We start from the raw sequence: 14,969 nt of genomic DNA, 5'->3' as shown, positions 1-14,969 counted from the left end.
CCTGTTTAACAGGGGCGTTTAAGTACAATTTTTGATGCAATGCTTTGCAGCAGGGCTAATTCCTGCAATAAAACTAGAGTATATGGCAGAGGTTGCAGTGTGATGGCACCAGTGCCTAAGGCCCAATTTTTCTGCCCCTGTTTAACAGGGACATGTAATTACAATTCTTGATATAATATTTCACAGGAGGGCCCCTTCCTGTGCCCACCCAGAGTAACGGTGAGGACTTATAGTGTTGTGGCACCAGCACCACAACCACCAAAGGTCAATTTTTCTACCACTGTTCAACAATGGAATGTAATTACAATTCTTGATATAATCGTTCACAGCAGGGTGCTCCAGCGCCCACCAAGAGTCACTTTGAGGGCTTACAATGTTGTGGCAAAACCAACACCTTGTTCCGCCATTTCTGCAGAGCATATAGCCCCTACTTTCAAACATCTAACTTACAAACATCTCCTACTTGCAAACGCAAGGAGACAGCAGAAAGTGAGATGAAAAAAGATGGACGACAAAACAAATTATACAGGGGTGATAACCCTTCCCTATGTTTTCCAAAAAGCTTAAAAATAGTTTTTTTGACTGGAGCTACACTTTAAAAATGTACCAGTTGAAAATTACAAACAGATTCAACTTACCACAACAAACCTACACAGTCCCTGTCTTGTTTGCACCGCCTGTATACTGCTGTTCTGAGTATATAGGGCCTGGGGGCCACACGCATTTCCTTTTTTTTATATGGGTACAGGGTTCCCCTTAATATGTGTACAAGACCCAAATAGGCTGGTAATGGGCAGGGAGGGCTACCCATGCCATTTTTCTCAATGATTTTCAACCATATTGCAGGAACCAGATATAACATTAAAACCGCAAGCAGTTTTAAATGGTGTTATTTCCGTTTAATGTCATCTTGTGCAGGGACTGTTCTAAACACGGGAAACACGTGGCACTTCACAGGCATACTACAGACACCCCCCAGGCACCATATTTAAAGGAATATTTCACTTTTTTTTTCACTTTAATCGTCATTAAAATCAGTGCTCCCGCCAAAACGGCCGTTTTTAAAACTTTATTTTGCATTGACCCATGTCCCCTGAGGCAGGAGTCAGGTCCCCAAACCCTTTTTAGGACAATATCTTGCATATTAGCCGTTAAAATTAGCACTTTCCATTTCGAACGTTCGAGTCCCATAGACTTCAATGGGGTTCTAACGTTCGTAACGAACGTGGGGTCCGTTCGAAAGTTCTGGTGCGAACCGAACTGGGGGGTGTTCGGCTCATCCCTACTCATCTGCCACATAGTCGCCCAATTAGGCAGAGCATTGAGGTCGGCTTGTAAATTGGAGACATCCTGTAGGGACGTTATTCCACTACATAGCTTGGTGTCATCTGCAAACATGGAAATTTTACTTTTGATCCCAGACCCAATATCATTTATAAAGATATTGAAAAGTAAGGGTCCCAGCACTGAACATTGGGGTACACCACTGATAACCTTAGACCATTGACAGTAAGAATTATTAACAACTACTCTCTGAATTCTGTCTTTTAGACAGTTTTCTATCCATTTACTAACTGATATTTCCAAACCTGTAGACTTTACCTTACACATGAGCCATGTGTGGGGTACTGTATTGAACGCTTTTGCAAAATCCAAGTATACCACGTCCACAGCCACCCCTCTGTCCAAGGTTTTACTTACCTCTTCATAAAAATAAATGGGGTTTGTCTGACAACTTCTGTCTCATGAATCCATGCTGTCTGTTGCTTAAAATATTTTTTTTTCCTGCAAGAACTCGTCTATGTGGTCTTTTATTAAACGCTCCAGTATCTTCCCGACTATAGAAGTTAAACTTATGCCGCATACACACGTAGCCGACTATCCGATGGACTTAGACTGGTGGACTTCCCGCCAGACTGTCCGTTGGACTTTCCGAACGGGCTACTTGCCCATACACGGCACTTTTTCAGCGGACTAATACGGCGTACTAAGTCCGCCGTACTATCCGCCCTACTTTTGAAATGAACGGACTCGCCCACACACGCGGAGGAAAGTCCGATCATTTCGAGCGCGTCTCCAGGTAGGCGGGGCCCGCGAAGGAGACGTCGCTGGTCCCGCCGCCTGGTATGGACTTAAAGGGGAACCCCAATGCCGAAAAAAATCGGCGTGGGGGTTCCCCCCAGGTCCACATCAGACCCTTGTCCGAGCACGCTACCCGGCCGGCCAGGAAAGGGGGGGACGAGTGAGCGCCCCCCCCCCACCTGAGCCGTACCAGGCCGTGTGCCCTCAACATGGGGGGTGCCTCGGGGAAGGGGGGCCTCGCGGCCCCCCCACCCCAAAGCACCTTGTCCCCATGTTGATGAGGACATGGGCCTCTTCCCAACAACCCTGGCCATTGGTTGTCGGGGTCTGCGGGCGGGGGCTTATCAGAATCCAGGAGCCCCCTTTAATAAGGGGGCCCTCGGATCCCGGCCCCCCACCCTATGTGAATGAGTATGGGGTACAATGTACCCCTACCCATTCACCTGTAAAATAAAGTACAAAAAAAACACAACACACAAGATAAAATAATTTATTGCACAGCTCCGGGGGTCTTCCGTCTTCGGGGGTCTTCTCGCCGGACTCCTCCGCTATCTTCTTGTAGCTCTTTTGCTAGCGGAGGAGCCCGGCTTTCTTCCTCGCCGCCGGCCTCTTCTTCCGACTTCGGGGTCTTGTCCCCTTTTTCGGTTCTTCTGCCGGGCCACCGCGCCTTCTTATAGCTTTTTTACAGGCGGTGGCCCGGTCTTCTGTCGCTGCTGCCGCCGCTTGATGTCACATGGGTTGATGTCACATGGCGACAGCCCCAGCATCCTCCGGGACTGTGACATCGTAAGGGGGCGGGGTCACCATGTGACATCAACCCATGTGACATCAACCAATGACCCCGCCCCTTGTCCCTATATAATTCGCCGCGCAGTGCGCCCCTGGCATTGCGGCCCGAGAGAGCTTCGAGTCAACATCACCAGGAGAAGAAGGAGAAGAAGAAGAACGGAAGGCGGCGGCGGCGACAGAAGACAGAAAGCCGGGCTCCTCCGCTAGCAAAAGAGCTACAAGAAGATAGCGGAGGAGTCCGGCGAGAAGACCCCCGGAGCTGTGCAATAAATTATTTTATCTTGTGTGTTGTGTTTTTTTTTGTACTTTATTTTACAGGTGAATGGGTAGGGGTACATTGTACCCCATACTCATTCACATAGGGTGGGGGGCCGGGATCCGGGGGCCCCCTTATTAAAGGGGGCTCCTGGATTCCCATAAGCCCCCCGCCCGCAGACCCCGACAACCAACGGCCAGGGTTGTCGGGAAGAGGCCCTTGTCCTCATCAACATGGGGACAAGGTGCTTTGGCGTGGCCCCCCCTTCCCCAAGGCACCCCTCCATGTTGAGGGCGCGCGGCCTGGTACGGCTCAGGAGGGGGTCCGCTCGCTCGCCCCCCTTTCCTGGCCGGCCGGGTAGCGTGCTCGGATAAGGGTCTGATGTGAACCTGGGGGGGACCCCCACGCCGTTTTTTTTCGGCGTTGGGGTTCCCCTTTAAGTCCATACCAGGTGGCGGGGCCCGCGAAGGAGCCTACCTGGAGACCCGCTCGAATGAGCGGACTTTTTTACGGGCGGAAAAAGTCCGTTCATTTCAAAAGTACAGCGGACTGGCACACACACGGCCGGATTGTCCGCCAAAATGCGAGTCCGGCGGGAAGATTGGAGTGCAAAACTACTTTCTAAGTCCGCCGTACTTTCGGGTCAAAAAAGTATGCCGGAGGCTACACACGGGGGGATTGTCCGGCGGACTTGAGTTTGCCGGACTTTTCCACCCGCTTGTTTGATCGTGTGTACGTGGCATTACATGTCTATAGTTATTTGGTAAAGACTTTGATCCCTTGTTAAATATAGGCACAACGTTCGCCCTGCACCAATCAAGTGTAACTATTCCTGTCATTAATGAGTCCCTAAAAATGAGATACAATGGCTTTGAAATTACAGAGCTCAATTCTTTTAGGATCAGTGAGTTGATGGAATCTGGTCCAGGTGCTTTATCCACCTTTATTCTGTCTTTATTTCTGGACCATATCACTTTTGAGCCATTGTGGATTTGGGGCTGTGTCACTTCCTCCTCCATTGTGGACATGAGCTTCCCAATGCTCTTTTGTATACACAGAGCTGAAGAAAGTATTTAATAAATTAGCCTTCTCTTTGTCCCCAGTCACCCACTCTAGATTATTTTGTAAAGGGCCTACATGCTCAGACCTGACCTTTTTACTATTCATATATTTGAAGAATTTTTGGGAGTTTGTCCTACTATATTTTGAAATCTATTGTTTGTTTTGAATTGTTGCATCCTTGATTTCCTTTTTACATATTCTGTTAAATTCTTTGTAACATTTAAACGACACTAGTGTTCCTTCATTTGTATATTTAGTGCCTGGTATTGAAGTGGTTAACAAATGTTTTTGTTTACTTTTTTGTTGTGCATTGATTGTAGACAGGTTTATGCAGTATTTGCCGAAGATTTCCTATTTTTTGTGGTAAATGGCACATAAACCTATAGTGAATTGACATTTTTCATATCACTTGCAATATTTGGGCTAAATTTTCCCATGACCCAATAATCTCATGTAATATATTATTGTATATTGACCCCAATGTCTTTCTCTTTCACACACACAGTAGAATTATAGGGCCGTGTCTCAAGCACTGAGGCAATCTCAGGACAGACTCTTTAATACACGCACTCCCATGGCAATCTGTCTTTTACTTGAGTAAGCTACCACTAGACAGTCTATGGTCCAGTGTTGGACTTTTCCTTGCATCAGATCTGCTACTTTCTCTATAAAAGTATATAGGAATGTAAAGGCACCTGCAATAAATTATAGTCTGAGAGCAATTGACACAGACCATTTCTTTGTGACAGGGGTCACAAAGGGCATTCTCACTAGACAGTACCTCTGTGTCTCACATAGGATCATTCTCACTTTCTCACTGGACTGAGATATGGCAGAGTAGAAGTTGCTGATTTAAAGCATGCACAAGAGGTGTCATGGTTATGCAGTGATCTTCCTGTTTGCTTACCTCCCCTCATGTGTTCAGACTAAGAGGCCAGACACTTCCACCTGGTGGTTTTTATAACCTCTCCTCTAAGCATGGCTCCACCCCAGGCCCTATCAGGGAACCTTTATTAACCTGTGCACTGCAGGCCAACAGTGCTGATCAACCATTGTGTATTCCTTTGTGTGTTCAGCTTCCTGTTTCCTGCTGTGTGCTCTTCTGTTGTTCCGTTACCGACTTTGGCGTGTCTTTGACTATCCCTGTTTGCCTGTGATCCTGACCTTTTGGCGTGTCCCTGTCTATTTCTGTCTGTTTGTGGCCCCGACCTTGGCTTTGTCCCTCACCATCCCTATCCTCCTGTTGCCTACTGTGGGTGTGAGCTGGGGGACCCTGGGGGTCGCGACCTGGAGCCAGTTGCAGCCAAGTCCATCCTCACCACTCGAGGCGCCGGTGAACACCTGCTGGCTCTTAGACTCCGCGCCCCAGGGAATCTTACGCTCTAACCCCGGTGGGACCTGTCTCCCGTCCACAGCAGTCAGCCCTAGGGTCCACAACCTTGCGGTGCACTCCTGATCCCTGCGGTGTGCATCTGTCATCTCGCCTCAAGGTGACCTGACAGTTTGATCAGCCATGGACCCAGCTGACGTGCCGCTTCCTGCAGATGATCCATTGCAGAGCTTAGTTCGCAGACTTGAGACCCAAGAATCGCATCAGACCCAGGTGATGCGATTCTTTCAAGATCTGGCTTCCCGCTTCAAGCAGCTACAGGCTTCATTGGGAACCCCGAACCTGCAGCCTCAAGTACAGTCAGCAGCTGCACCTATCGCACCAGTTGCATCCACGCATGCATTATTACTGCCAGCTCCGTCCCGTTTCTCTGGGGACTCCAAGGCTTGCAGGGGGTTCCTTAGCCAGTGCACGATTCATTTTGAACTTCAGCCCCAAAACTTCCTGTCCGATCGGGCAAAAGTAGCATATATCATATCTGGACAGTGTCATCACCTTGTGTAACCAGATCGATATTCGCTTTCAGGAGAGGGACCTGGAAAAAAGACACCAGCACTCCCCATTCTTTAGGCAGCCTGAGCCCCCAGTCCCTTCTCTTCGATCCGAGGAGCACCCCCTGCCTACCGAGGAACCTATGCAATTGGGCTGGACTAAGTTATCTCCCGAAGAACGTGCTAGGCGCAGAACTCTGGGCCTATGCCTCTATTGTGGGGCCAAAGGTCATTTCCGTGACACTTGTTCTCTTCGTCTGGAAAAACGCTCAGGGCTAATACATCTGGAAGGTGGAGTATTAGACCCTGAAATATCACCTTCACCTTCTCGTCTTCTCCTTTCTGTGTTGCTTCATGTCGGTGCTTCCTCTCATTTGGTCTCAGCACATCTGGATTCCAGAGCAGCTGCCAATTTCATGGATTGGAAAACTGCATCCTCCATGAGACTTACCCTTTTGCCCCTTAATACACCATTTGTGGTCTTGGCGATTGATGGCACGGTTCTCCCGGGGGGCCCTATCCGCTTCCAGACTTTTCCTGTTAAGATGTCAGTAGGGACACTCCACCAGGAGTGGATATCCTTCCTTGTCTTACCTAAGGCTTTATCTCCTATCATATTAGGTCTTCCTTGGTTACGGCTCCATTCTCCACACATTGACTGGTCTGCTGGACAGATCCTGGCTTGGGGTTCCTCCTGTTCCTCTTCCTGCCTACTCAAGGGTACACCAAAGGAGAAACTTCCTGTTACCACCATCCCAGTATCTTCTGCTCTTCCCGCTGTATATAGCGATCTCTGGGTTGCGTCCTGCAATAGTCGAACTAATGCACTCTCTAGGTCATGTGGTACTCTGGATGAGGGGCCCACCTATGAACCTGAGTCGATCATTCACTCCAGTTCACATAACCATTTACCTTTGCCTGTCCCTAATCTCCCTTGGACGCACAGCCAGGCTAACTTGTCTGCAAGTTCCACAGTTGCTATGCCCTGTGATGCGATTGAGATGGTCGCTACACCTGACAAGACTATTCAGTTGACCTCTGCACCAGTTATGCCAGTCCAGCCCATGCCCAATGAGCTTCCTGCTTCTTGTTCAGCACCTTCGGTGACCTGGCCTCACCCTACTGCTACTATGTCCATTCAAACCCGTTTAAGAGGCTCAATCCATCCTTTGGATAGAATACCTCATTCGGCCAGGAGGGGTTTTCAATCTTTTTCTCAGGGTTCTCTGCATTCTGTTGGTGTTGCAGCTATCCAGCTTGACTCTTGTGACATGTCACCTTCTAACCAACCTGACCTCAGGGATCCACTGACCTCTGCCCAGTCTGGTGGACCTGTTATGGATGCCCATCTCATCTTTAAGGGTGTGGGGGACCCTGCTCAGACTCCTGATCTTCTCATGCCCTTACCCATTCCTAAAAAGCCTTTAGTCCTCAAGTCCTCTCGTCCTCTCCCTACCTCGGTTTCGGTCTCTGAGGATAATCTAAAATACGAGGTTAGTCAAGTTTTGGATTCCCGGCTCCGTAAAGGCATTCTTCAGTACCTCGTACTTTAGAAAGGGTTGAGTCCTGAGGAGAGGTCTTGGATCACTGCATCTGAGGTCTTTGCTCCTCGTCTATTGAGGAGGTTCTATCTGGAGTTTCCCTTTAAGCCTGGACCCAGGCGGGGGAGGGGGAGGCCTCGTAAGAGGGAGGGTACTGTCATGGTTATGCAGTGATCTTCCTGTTTGCTTACCTCCCCTCATGTGTTCAGACTAAGAGGCCAGCCACTTCCACCTGGTGGTTTTTATAACCTCTCCTCTAAGCATGGCTCCACCCCAGGTCCTATCAGGGAACCTTTATTAACCTGTGCACTGCAGGCCAACAGTGCTGATCAACCATTGTGTATTCCTTTGTGTGTTCAGCTTCCTGTTTCCTGCCGTGTGCTCTTCTGTTGTTCCGTTACCGACTTTGGTGTGTCTTTGACTATCCCTGTTTGCCTGTGATCCTGACCTTTTGGCGTGTCCCTGTCTATTTCTGTGTGTTTGTGGCCCCGACCTTGGCTTTGTCCCTCACCATCCCTATCCTCCTGTTGCCTACTGGGGGTGTGAGCTGGGGGACCCTGGGGGTCGCGACCTGGAGCCAGTTGCAGCCAAGTCCATCCTCACCACTCGAGGCGCTGGTGAACACCTGCTGGCTCTTAGACTCCGCGCCCCAGGGAATCTTACGCTCTAACCCCGGTGGGACCTGTCTCCCGTCTGCAGCAGTCAGCCCTAGGGTCCACAACCTTGCGGTGCACTCCTGATCCCTGCGGTGTGCATCTGTCACCTCGCCTCAAGGTGACCTGACAGGGGGCTCCCGGAAAAAAGCATGATTTGCTAGTAAATGGGCAGGTTGGTAATGTTAAGAGCCTGTTACTAGGCTAGAAATTAGGGTTCTATCACACATGCCAGATCAGCTCATTTGATTTTATTTAATTGCATTTTGACAATGGACCTTTTGAGACCCCAGTTTAATCTACGGTGTCCACTTGCATGAGGTTACCTCTGATGCATCATGCTTATGCTCAGAAAATAAAAACAATTATACAGTCCTTTTCCATTTTTTCTGGACCAAGAAGGACTAGGAGGTAAGCAGATTTAAATGGATGCACTTCTGTTTATATCTGCCTTCCCATATACCTATATGTAGCTTCTGATCAGTTCTGCTTGAAAAACTGACAGGTGGATCTGATCAGAAAGCCCTTTGGAATGGAAGGTGTAAGGGGAGGTCAAACCCATTAGACTCACGGAAGGGAGTTTAACAAGACACGTGGCCACTCATTAAAATTAGAAGAAAAGAGGTTTAACCTTAAACTACGTAGAGGGTTCTTTACTGTAAGAGTGGCAAGGACGTGGAATTCCCTTCCACAGACGGTGGTCTCAGCGAGGGGCATCGATGGTTTCAAGAAACTATTAGATAAGCACCTGAATGACCACAACATACAGGGATATACAATGTAATACTGACATATAATCACACACATAGGTTGAACTTGATGGACTTCTTTTCTTTTTTTTTCAATCTCACCTACTGTTTAACTATGTAACTATGTACATTTTTGCAAGCATATAATATGCCTAGCATAAAATTCCTGATGTTTTCCTGCAACCTTAGGTGGGGTGTACAGCCAGCCATAGAAGTAAATGGCTTTGTACCCCTGTACTTGTTTAAATGCATTACTTTTATGCATCAGTGTATACCCATGCATGTGCCTACAAAACATTTTCTGAATGAGAAACATCCACTTTTGGAAAATAAGCTGTGCATGCATGCATGCATGGGTGTAGCACCCTGTCCTAAACATGGATTACCACCTAACTTTAGCTTTGGTGGATGGTAGTCAGCCCAAGCTGAATATGAAGTTTCTTTCATCACTTGCTTTTCTCCTAAACTCAGAGCTGTGATTTCTCTCTGCTGCTACTGGTGTCACTGTTACCACTGACAATAGTATGAGATCCACAACAAGCGTTATGACAAGATTTATGAACCAACCAACCCAGTAGGAGGTTATTTACCACTGACGTATGATGGGTGGGGGAGAGGAGGGATATAAATATTTGGGGCAGACCTTTTCAGGCTCTTGCTTCCCCTAGGCTGCAGCCTGGGATGGTGCTGGTGAAGTGATCTATTAGGCCCAAAGCCTGTGTGGGGCCTACCATGTGCTCTGGCTGTGGAAATAGGCTTGAAGTAGTCCTGAAGGCTGTCCTGCCTGTCAATGTAAGAAGCTGTGCAAAGGTCAAGACCCAGAAGGAGGACTTTGCTGGAAAAGGCTAGGATAAAGGCTGACTTCTCACAGACCTGATGATTCTCTTAAAGAGAATGCACAGAAGCTTAGAAAACAGGGAGAGAAGTCTGTGAACCAGCTAAGATGTTTCCTACAGTGCTACCAAGTTGGATTAAAGTTTATGATACTGTGAAGCTGGAAATGGATCTGGAAAAGTCTGAAAGTGTTCGTCTGGGTATGTGGGATCCCTAACCTCACCTCCTTATGTGTGATGACCAATAAATCTGAAAAGACAGAAAGTGACTGGCGCCCAATGTTTTTTCAGTCCTTTATTTTAGCTATGGGCTCAGCCCTCAGGTGAAATGCTGGCCCATCCTTGTCTCTGGAGATGCCACCATGCCTCCAGGGGTCAGGGGGGCGCTACATGGGTAAATGCAGATCCACAGAATTTATGGGAGTTTACACAAGTACTAGGTCACTTCTATGGCTGGCTGTTTGCTCCACCTGTAGCACCTTGAGCATGGGTAAACACTGGCAATTTGAAATTAGGCATATTTTTTGTAAGCTGAATAAAAAGCAGCATCACTCACATACTCTTGTCAGATACACCAGCCAATTCAAACATTGCTGCTGGGTCCTAGGTCACTGACAACAACACATCAAGTCCATCCATATAGCCACATATGTTTCCCAGGACCCCAATAAAATGAATCACAAAACAAATGAACACAAATTGGCTTCAACTGGCTCTCCACTTATAAGGTTAGCACCTCTAACATGTTTCACCCATACAGGGTTTAATCATAGAGGCCCCAATGATTAAGCCCTATATGGGTGAAATATATTAGAGGGGTTTTTCTGGTGGTTGAAGAGCCAGCTGAAGCCATTTTGTATTTATTTGTTTTGTGATTTTCTTTATTGGTGTGTGTTCCTGGGAAATAATTGAGGCATATTTAATGCATGCAAACGTCCGTGCATGAAGCCTTAGCCCCTGTACACACGGTCGGAGATTCTGCCAAACAAATCCATCGGAATTTGTCCATCGGATTTAGTCCGACGGATTGTGTCCGAAACTGTTGCATACACACGGTCGGACTAAGTTGTCGAAAAATCCGATCTTTCAGAACGTGATGACGTAATTTCATTACGATGGGACTACATTCAGGCTAGTAGCCAATAGCTTTGATGTAGGAATTTGATCTGAGCATGCGTGGCACTTGGTCCGATCAAAATTCTCTACACATGATCGGAGTATGTCCAATCGAACCAGTTGGTCGGGAAATATTTCCAACATGTTGGAAAATTGGGTCCGACGGATATTCGGACGGAATCAGTCCGATGCATACCACACACAGTCGGATTATCCGACGACACGGTCCGATAGGACACATTCCGACGGATTCTCCGACCGTGTGTACAGGGGCTTACTCTACCACAGGTCCCATTTAGTGATATTCTGGCCCACATAAACATTTATGTAAAAAAATGTATTTTTTGTTCCCCAAATGAAGACAATTTTCCTTTAAATAATTTATATGATATAAATACAACAAAAATAACATATTTTTTTACACAAAATGCATTATCAAAAGATCATTTAAAATGTATAAATAAAATCTAAGACAGGTATAAAATAACTCGGATGTCTGGATTCTTGCAACAATTATTTTCAATAGGTGAAGTGGAAGCAATAATTAAGGGAACGATAAATCATTTTTTTTTGTGATGGTCTAGGATGTCATCTCATATCCTTTCCTAATGTATGGTTACATGTCAGCCTGTCATTTACCTGGGAAAAAAGAGGAAACAAACATAAATCATATAGTTAAATAGTGATAAAGTTTACATTTTAAGGTAAAGTTAAACTTCAATAAAAAAATAAAATAAATCAAATCATCTCTGTATTCTAAACTCAAAATATCTTCCTTTTGCTCTTGGCCTCTACTAAATCTTCAAATTTCTCTTTTGCTGATGTGATCCAATTTCCTGTTGGAGGGTGGCTACATTTATTCTCCATGCTCTCATTGTATGTAGGAATGTAGCCACTTGCTCAATGAAGTGGAGTATGGACTAGGAATTTGTAGTGTGCATGGAGCAGTGTACATGACGGCACATACATTGCCTTATCATATAGTGTCACCTTAACCAGTTCCCGACCGGCTCACGCAGATTTACTGCGGCAGAATGGCTCTCCTGGGCGAAATTCCGTACATATATGGCTTTGCCCAGGAGAGCCACCAGAGGGTGTGTGCCCGCTGCACACCAGAGCCACCATAGGGAGATCGCTGCCGGCCACGCACGAGCACGTGCACGAGTGGCAGCCAGGGGTTTGTGTGTGCTGTCAGAGGAGAGATGACAGATTGTGTGTTTCTACAAAGTACAAACTGCGATCTGTCATCTTTCCTAGTTAGTCCCATCCCCCCACAGTTAGAACACACAATAGGGAACACAGTTAGCCCCTTGATCGCCCCCTAGTGTTAATCCCTTCACTGCCAGTGACATTTGCATAGTAATCAGTGCATATTTATAGCACTGATCGCTCTGTAAATGTCACTGGTCCCAAAAATGTATCAAAAGTGTCCTACCTGTCCGCCGCAACATTGCAATACCACAAAAAATTGCAGATCACCGCCATTAATAGTAAAATAATAATAATAATAAAAACGGCATATATATGCCATAAATCTTTCCCATAGTTTGTAGACGCTATAACTTTTGCACAAACCAATCAATATACGCTTATTGCGATTTATTTATTTTTTCTACCAAAAATATGTAGAAGAATACATATCGGCCTAAACTGAGGAAAAAATATATTTTTGTTTTTAAATTGGGATATTTACTATAGCAAAAAGTAAAACATATGTGTTTTTTCAAAATTGTTGCTCTTCTTTTGTTTATAGTTCAAAAACACACTGCAGATATTTTTCTTGCAACCTTGGGTTGCATGAAAAAAAAACGGACCAATCCGTTGGGGAGCCGTTGTACTAACCATGTGAGGTTAGCCAAGCGATCTCCCCTGCTGCTGTTGTGTTCCGAGAGGGACGGCCCCCTTGCCAGAACACTGATCAGCGATCTCTGCCATTGGCTGAGAGCGCAGATCAGGAGTCGGTTGGCTGCTGGTTTTCCTGCATGAATGTCCGAAATAAGCTGACCGAATGGCCGGCTACTGTCGGACAGACCAGTGGCATTACTAGGGTTGGTGTCACCCGGTGCAAAAAAAATGGCGTCACCCCCCACCCCAGTACAGACCCCCCTCCCACAGTATAGATCCCCCTCCCTCGGTACAGACCCCCTCCCTCAGTATAAACCTCTCCCCTCAGTACAGACACCCCCTCAGTGCAGACCCCATCCATCAGTACAGATACCCCCACCTTGGTGCAGACTCCCCATTGGTACAGCAGACACCCCCCACCTCAGTGCAGATCCCTCCATCAGTACAGACACCCCACCTCAGTGTCAACCCCCCATCAGTACAGACACCGCCACCTCAGTGCAGACCTCCCCTCAGAACAGACCCCCTAGTGCAGATCCCCCCCACATGTAGACACCCCTACAGACCCCCCTCAGTGCAGACCCCCCCATCAGTACAGACACCCCCATCTCAGTACATACCCCCCAGCAGTACAGAGACCCCCCTCAGTGCAGACCCCTCCATCAGTACAGACACCCCTACCTCAGTGAGGACCCCCCAGCAGTACAGACACCCCCCCTCAGTGCAGACTCCCCCAGCAGTGCAGACCCCAGCAGTACAGACTAACTGTCCTCTAATGATCAGATTTGTGCTGACACGCCCCCCCCCACATCGCCATTCACTGGGAAGATTAGTATGCTGCTATTTCTCCACCCCCACCTCTCTAAGACCCTTATGCAGCTGAGAACAGAGATTATGTGATCACTTATAAAAAAAATAAAAAGGTATTTATAATTATTTTTATTAACTGTATATACACATATGTTTTGCCTTTTATTTCTATTTTAAACAGAATGGCTTGTTGTACAAGACTTTGCCTGGATTGGTTTGGTCAAGAAGTAACACAGGCAGGCATATTGATTAAAAGTGCAAGCAGTTCAATTCAAGTGCCATATTCCATCCAACCAGTTTGAATCTCTTTTTTGGTTAACTAACCTCATCTAAATATGGGAGTGTTGAATGTTTTTTCTATAGACAGTTCTTCTTGATTGCTGTAGATTGCTCTCAGTTTAATGTGGTAGGCCGTAGATGGTTTCAGGTTCTCAATAACCACACGGGCAAAGTCCTGTAATACATGGCCTGTGAATTAATGTCATGTAAAATACTTTTTAGGTGTGTTAATACAATGTTATAGTAATTTAGAACATTATTATATATTTTTTCCAGAATATTGCCATTTAAAATATCAACATTTATGCCTCTATAGGCTTACAGGACCACTGAACCCCAAAAAGATGTTTAGGCTGGCAAATATTAAATTTCAAAATTAATTTAGGTTCTTCTGGAATAGCTGAAAGGGATGCACAGATTCTTGAAGAGGAAGTAAACCCTGATGGGATTCACAGCATGTCCTTTAATGAAAACGGCACGCCATGACCCTTCTAAAGTGCGCATCCTCGTACAGGGAATTGTAATGCTGCGTACACACGATCAGCCGGACTTTCCGAACGAGCCAACACACGAGCAGACTTTTCTGGTGGACAATCCGCTGGACTTTTGAAATGAACGGACTTGCCCACACACGGAGTAAAGTCTGTTCATTTTAAAGGTGGCTCCAGGTAGACTGAACTATCGAAGGAAGTGAATGTCACTGCCTCCATCAGGGAGATTGACACCTCGCTAGCCCCGTCACCTGGTATGGATTTAAAGGGGAACCCCTACGCCAAAAAAAACAGCGTGGGGGTCCCCCCAAAGTCCATACCAAACCCTTATCTGAGCATGCAGCCCGGGCGGTCAGGAAAGGGGGTGGGGATGAATGAGCGCCCTCCTGAGCTGTACCAGGCCGTGTGCCCTCAACATGGGGGGTGCTTTGGGGAAGGGGGGCCCTGTGGCCCCCCCACCCCAAAGCACCTTGTCCCCATGTTGATGAGGACAAGGGCCTTTTCCCGACAACCCTGGCTGTTGGTTGTCGGCGTCTGCGGGCGGGGGGCTTATCAGAATCCGGGAGCCTCCTTTAATAAGGG

General features: G+C 47.0%; 1 protein-coding gene across 1 annotated transcript in view; it reads right to left on the bottom strand.

The window, feature by feature from the left end:
• Window positions 1-11,373: 11,373 nt before the first annotated feature.
• Window positions 11,374-14,969, bottom strand: part of LOC143990164 (anosmin-1-like) — a 43,681-nt gene continuing 40,085 nt past the window's right edge. Inside the window, exons 13-14 of the mRNA XM_077490307.1 lie at window positions 13,942-14,071; window positions 11,374-11,601 (exon numbers count right to left, since the gene is read on the bottom strand). Of these exons, the coding sequence (XP_077346433.1) occupies window positions 13,943-14,071 (129 nt within the window). The 3' untranslated portion in view covers window positions 11,374-11,601; window position 13,942. The remainder of the gene's footprint in view (window positions 11,602-13,941; window positions 14,072-14,969) is intronic.

The sequence above is a fragment of the Lithobates pipiens genome, unplaced genomic scaffold (genome assembly GCF_037356315.1).
Source record: "Lithobates pipiens isolate NorthernLeopardFrog02 unplaced genomic scaffold, aLitPip1_a1.2 Scaffold_18, whole genome shotgun sequence".
NCBI lineage: Eukaryota > Metazoa > Chordata > Amphibia > Anura > Ranidae > Lithobates > Lithobates pipiens.
The sequence above is the reverse complement of the archived record's forward strand: the minus strand, read 5'-3'. Positions and strand labels throughout refer to the sequence as shown.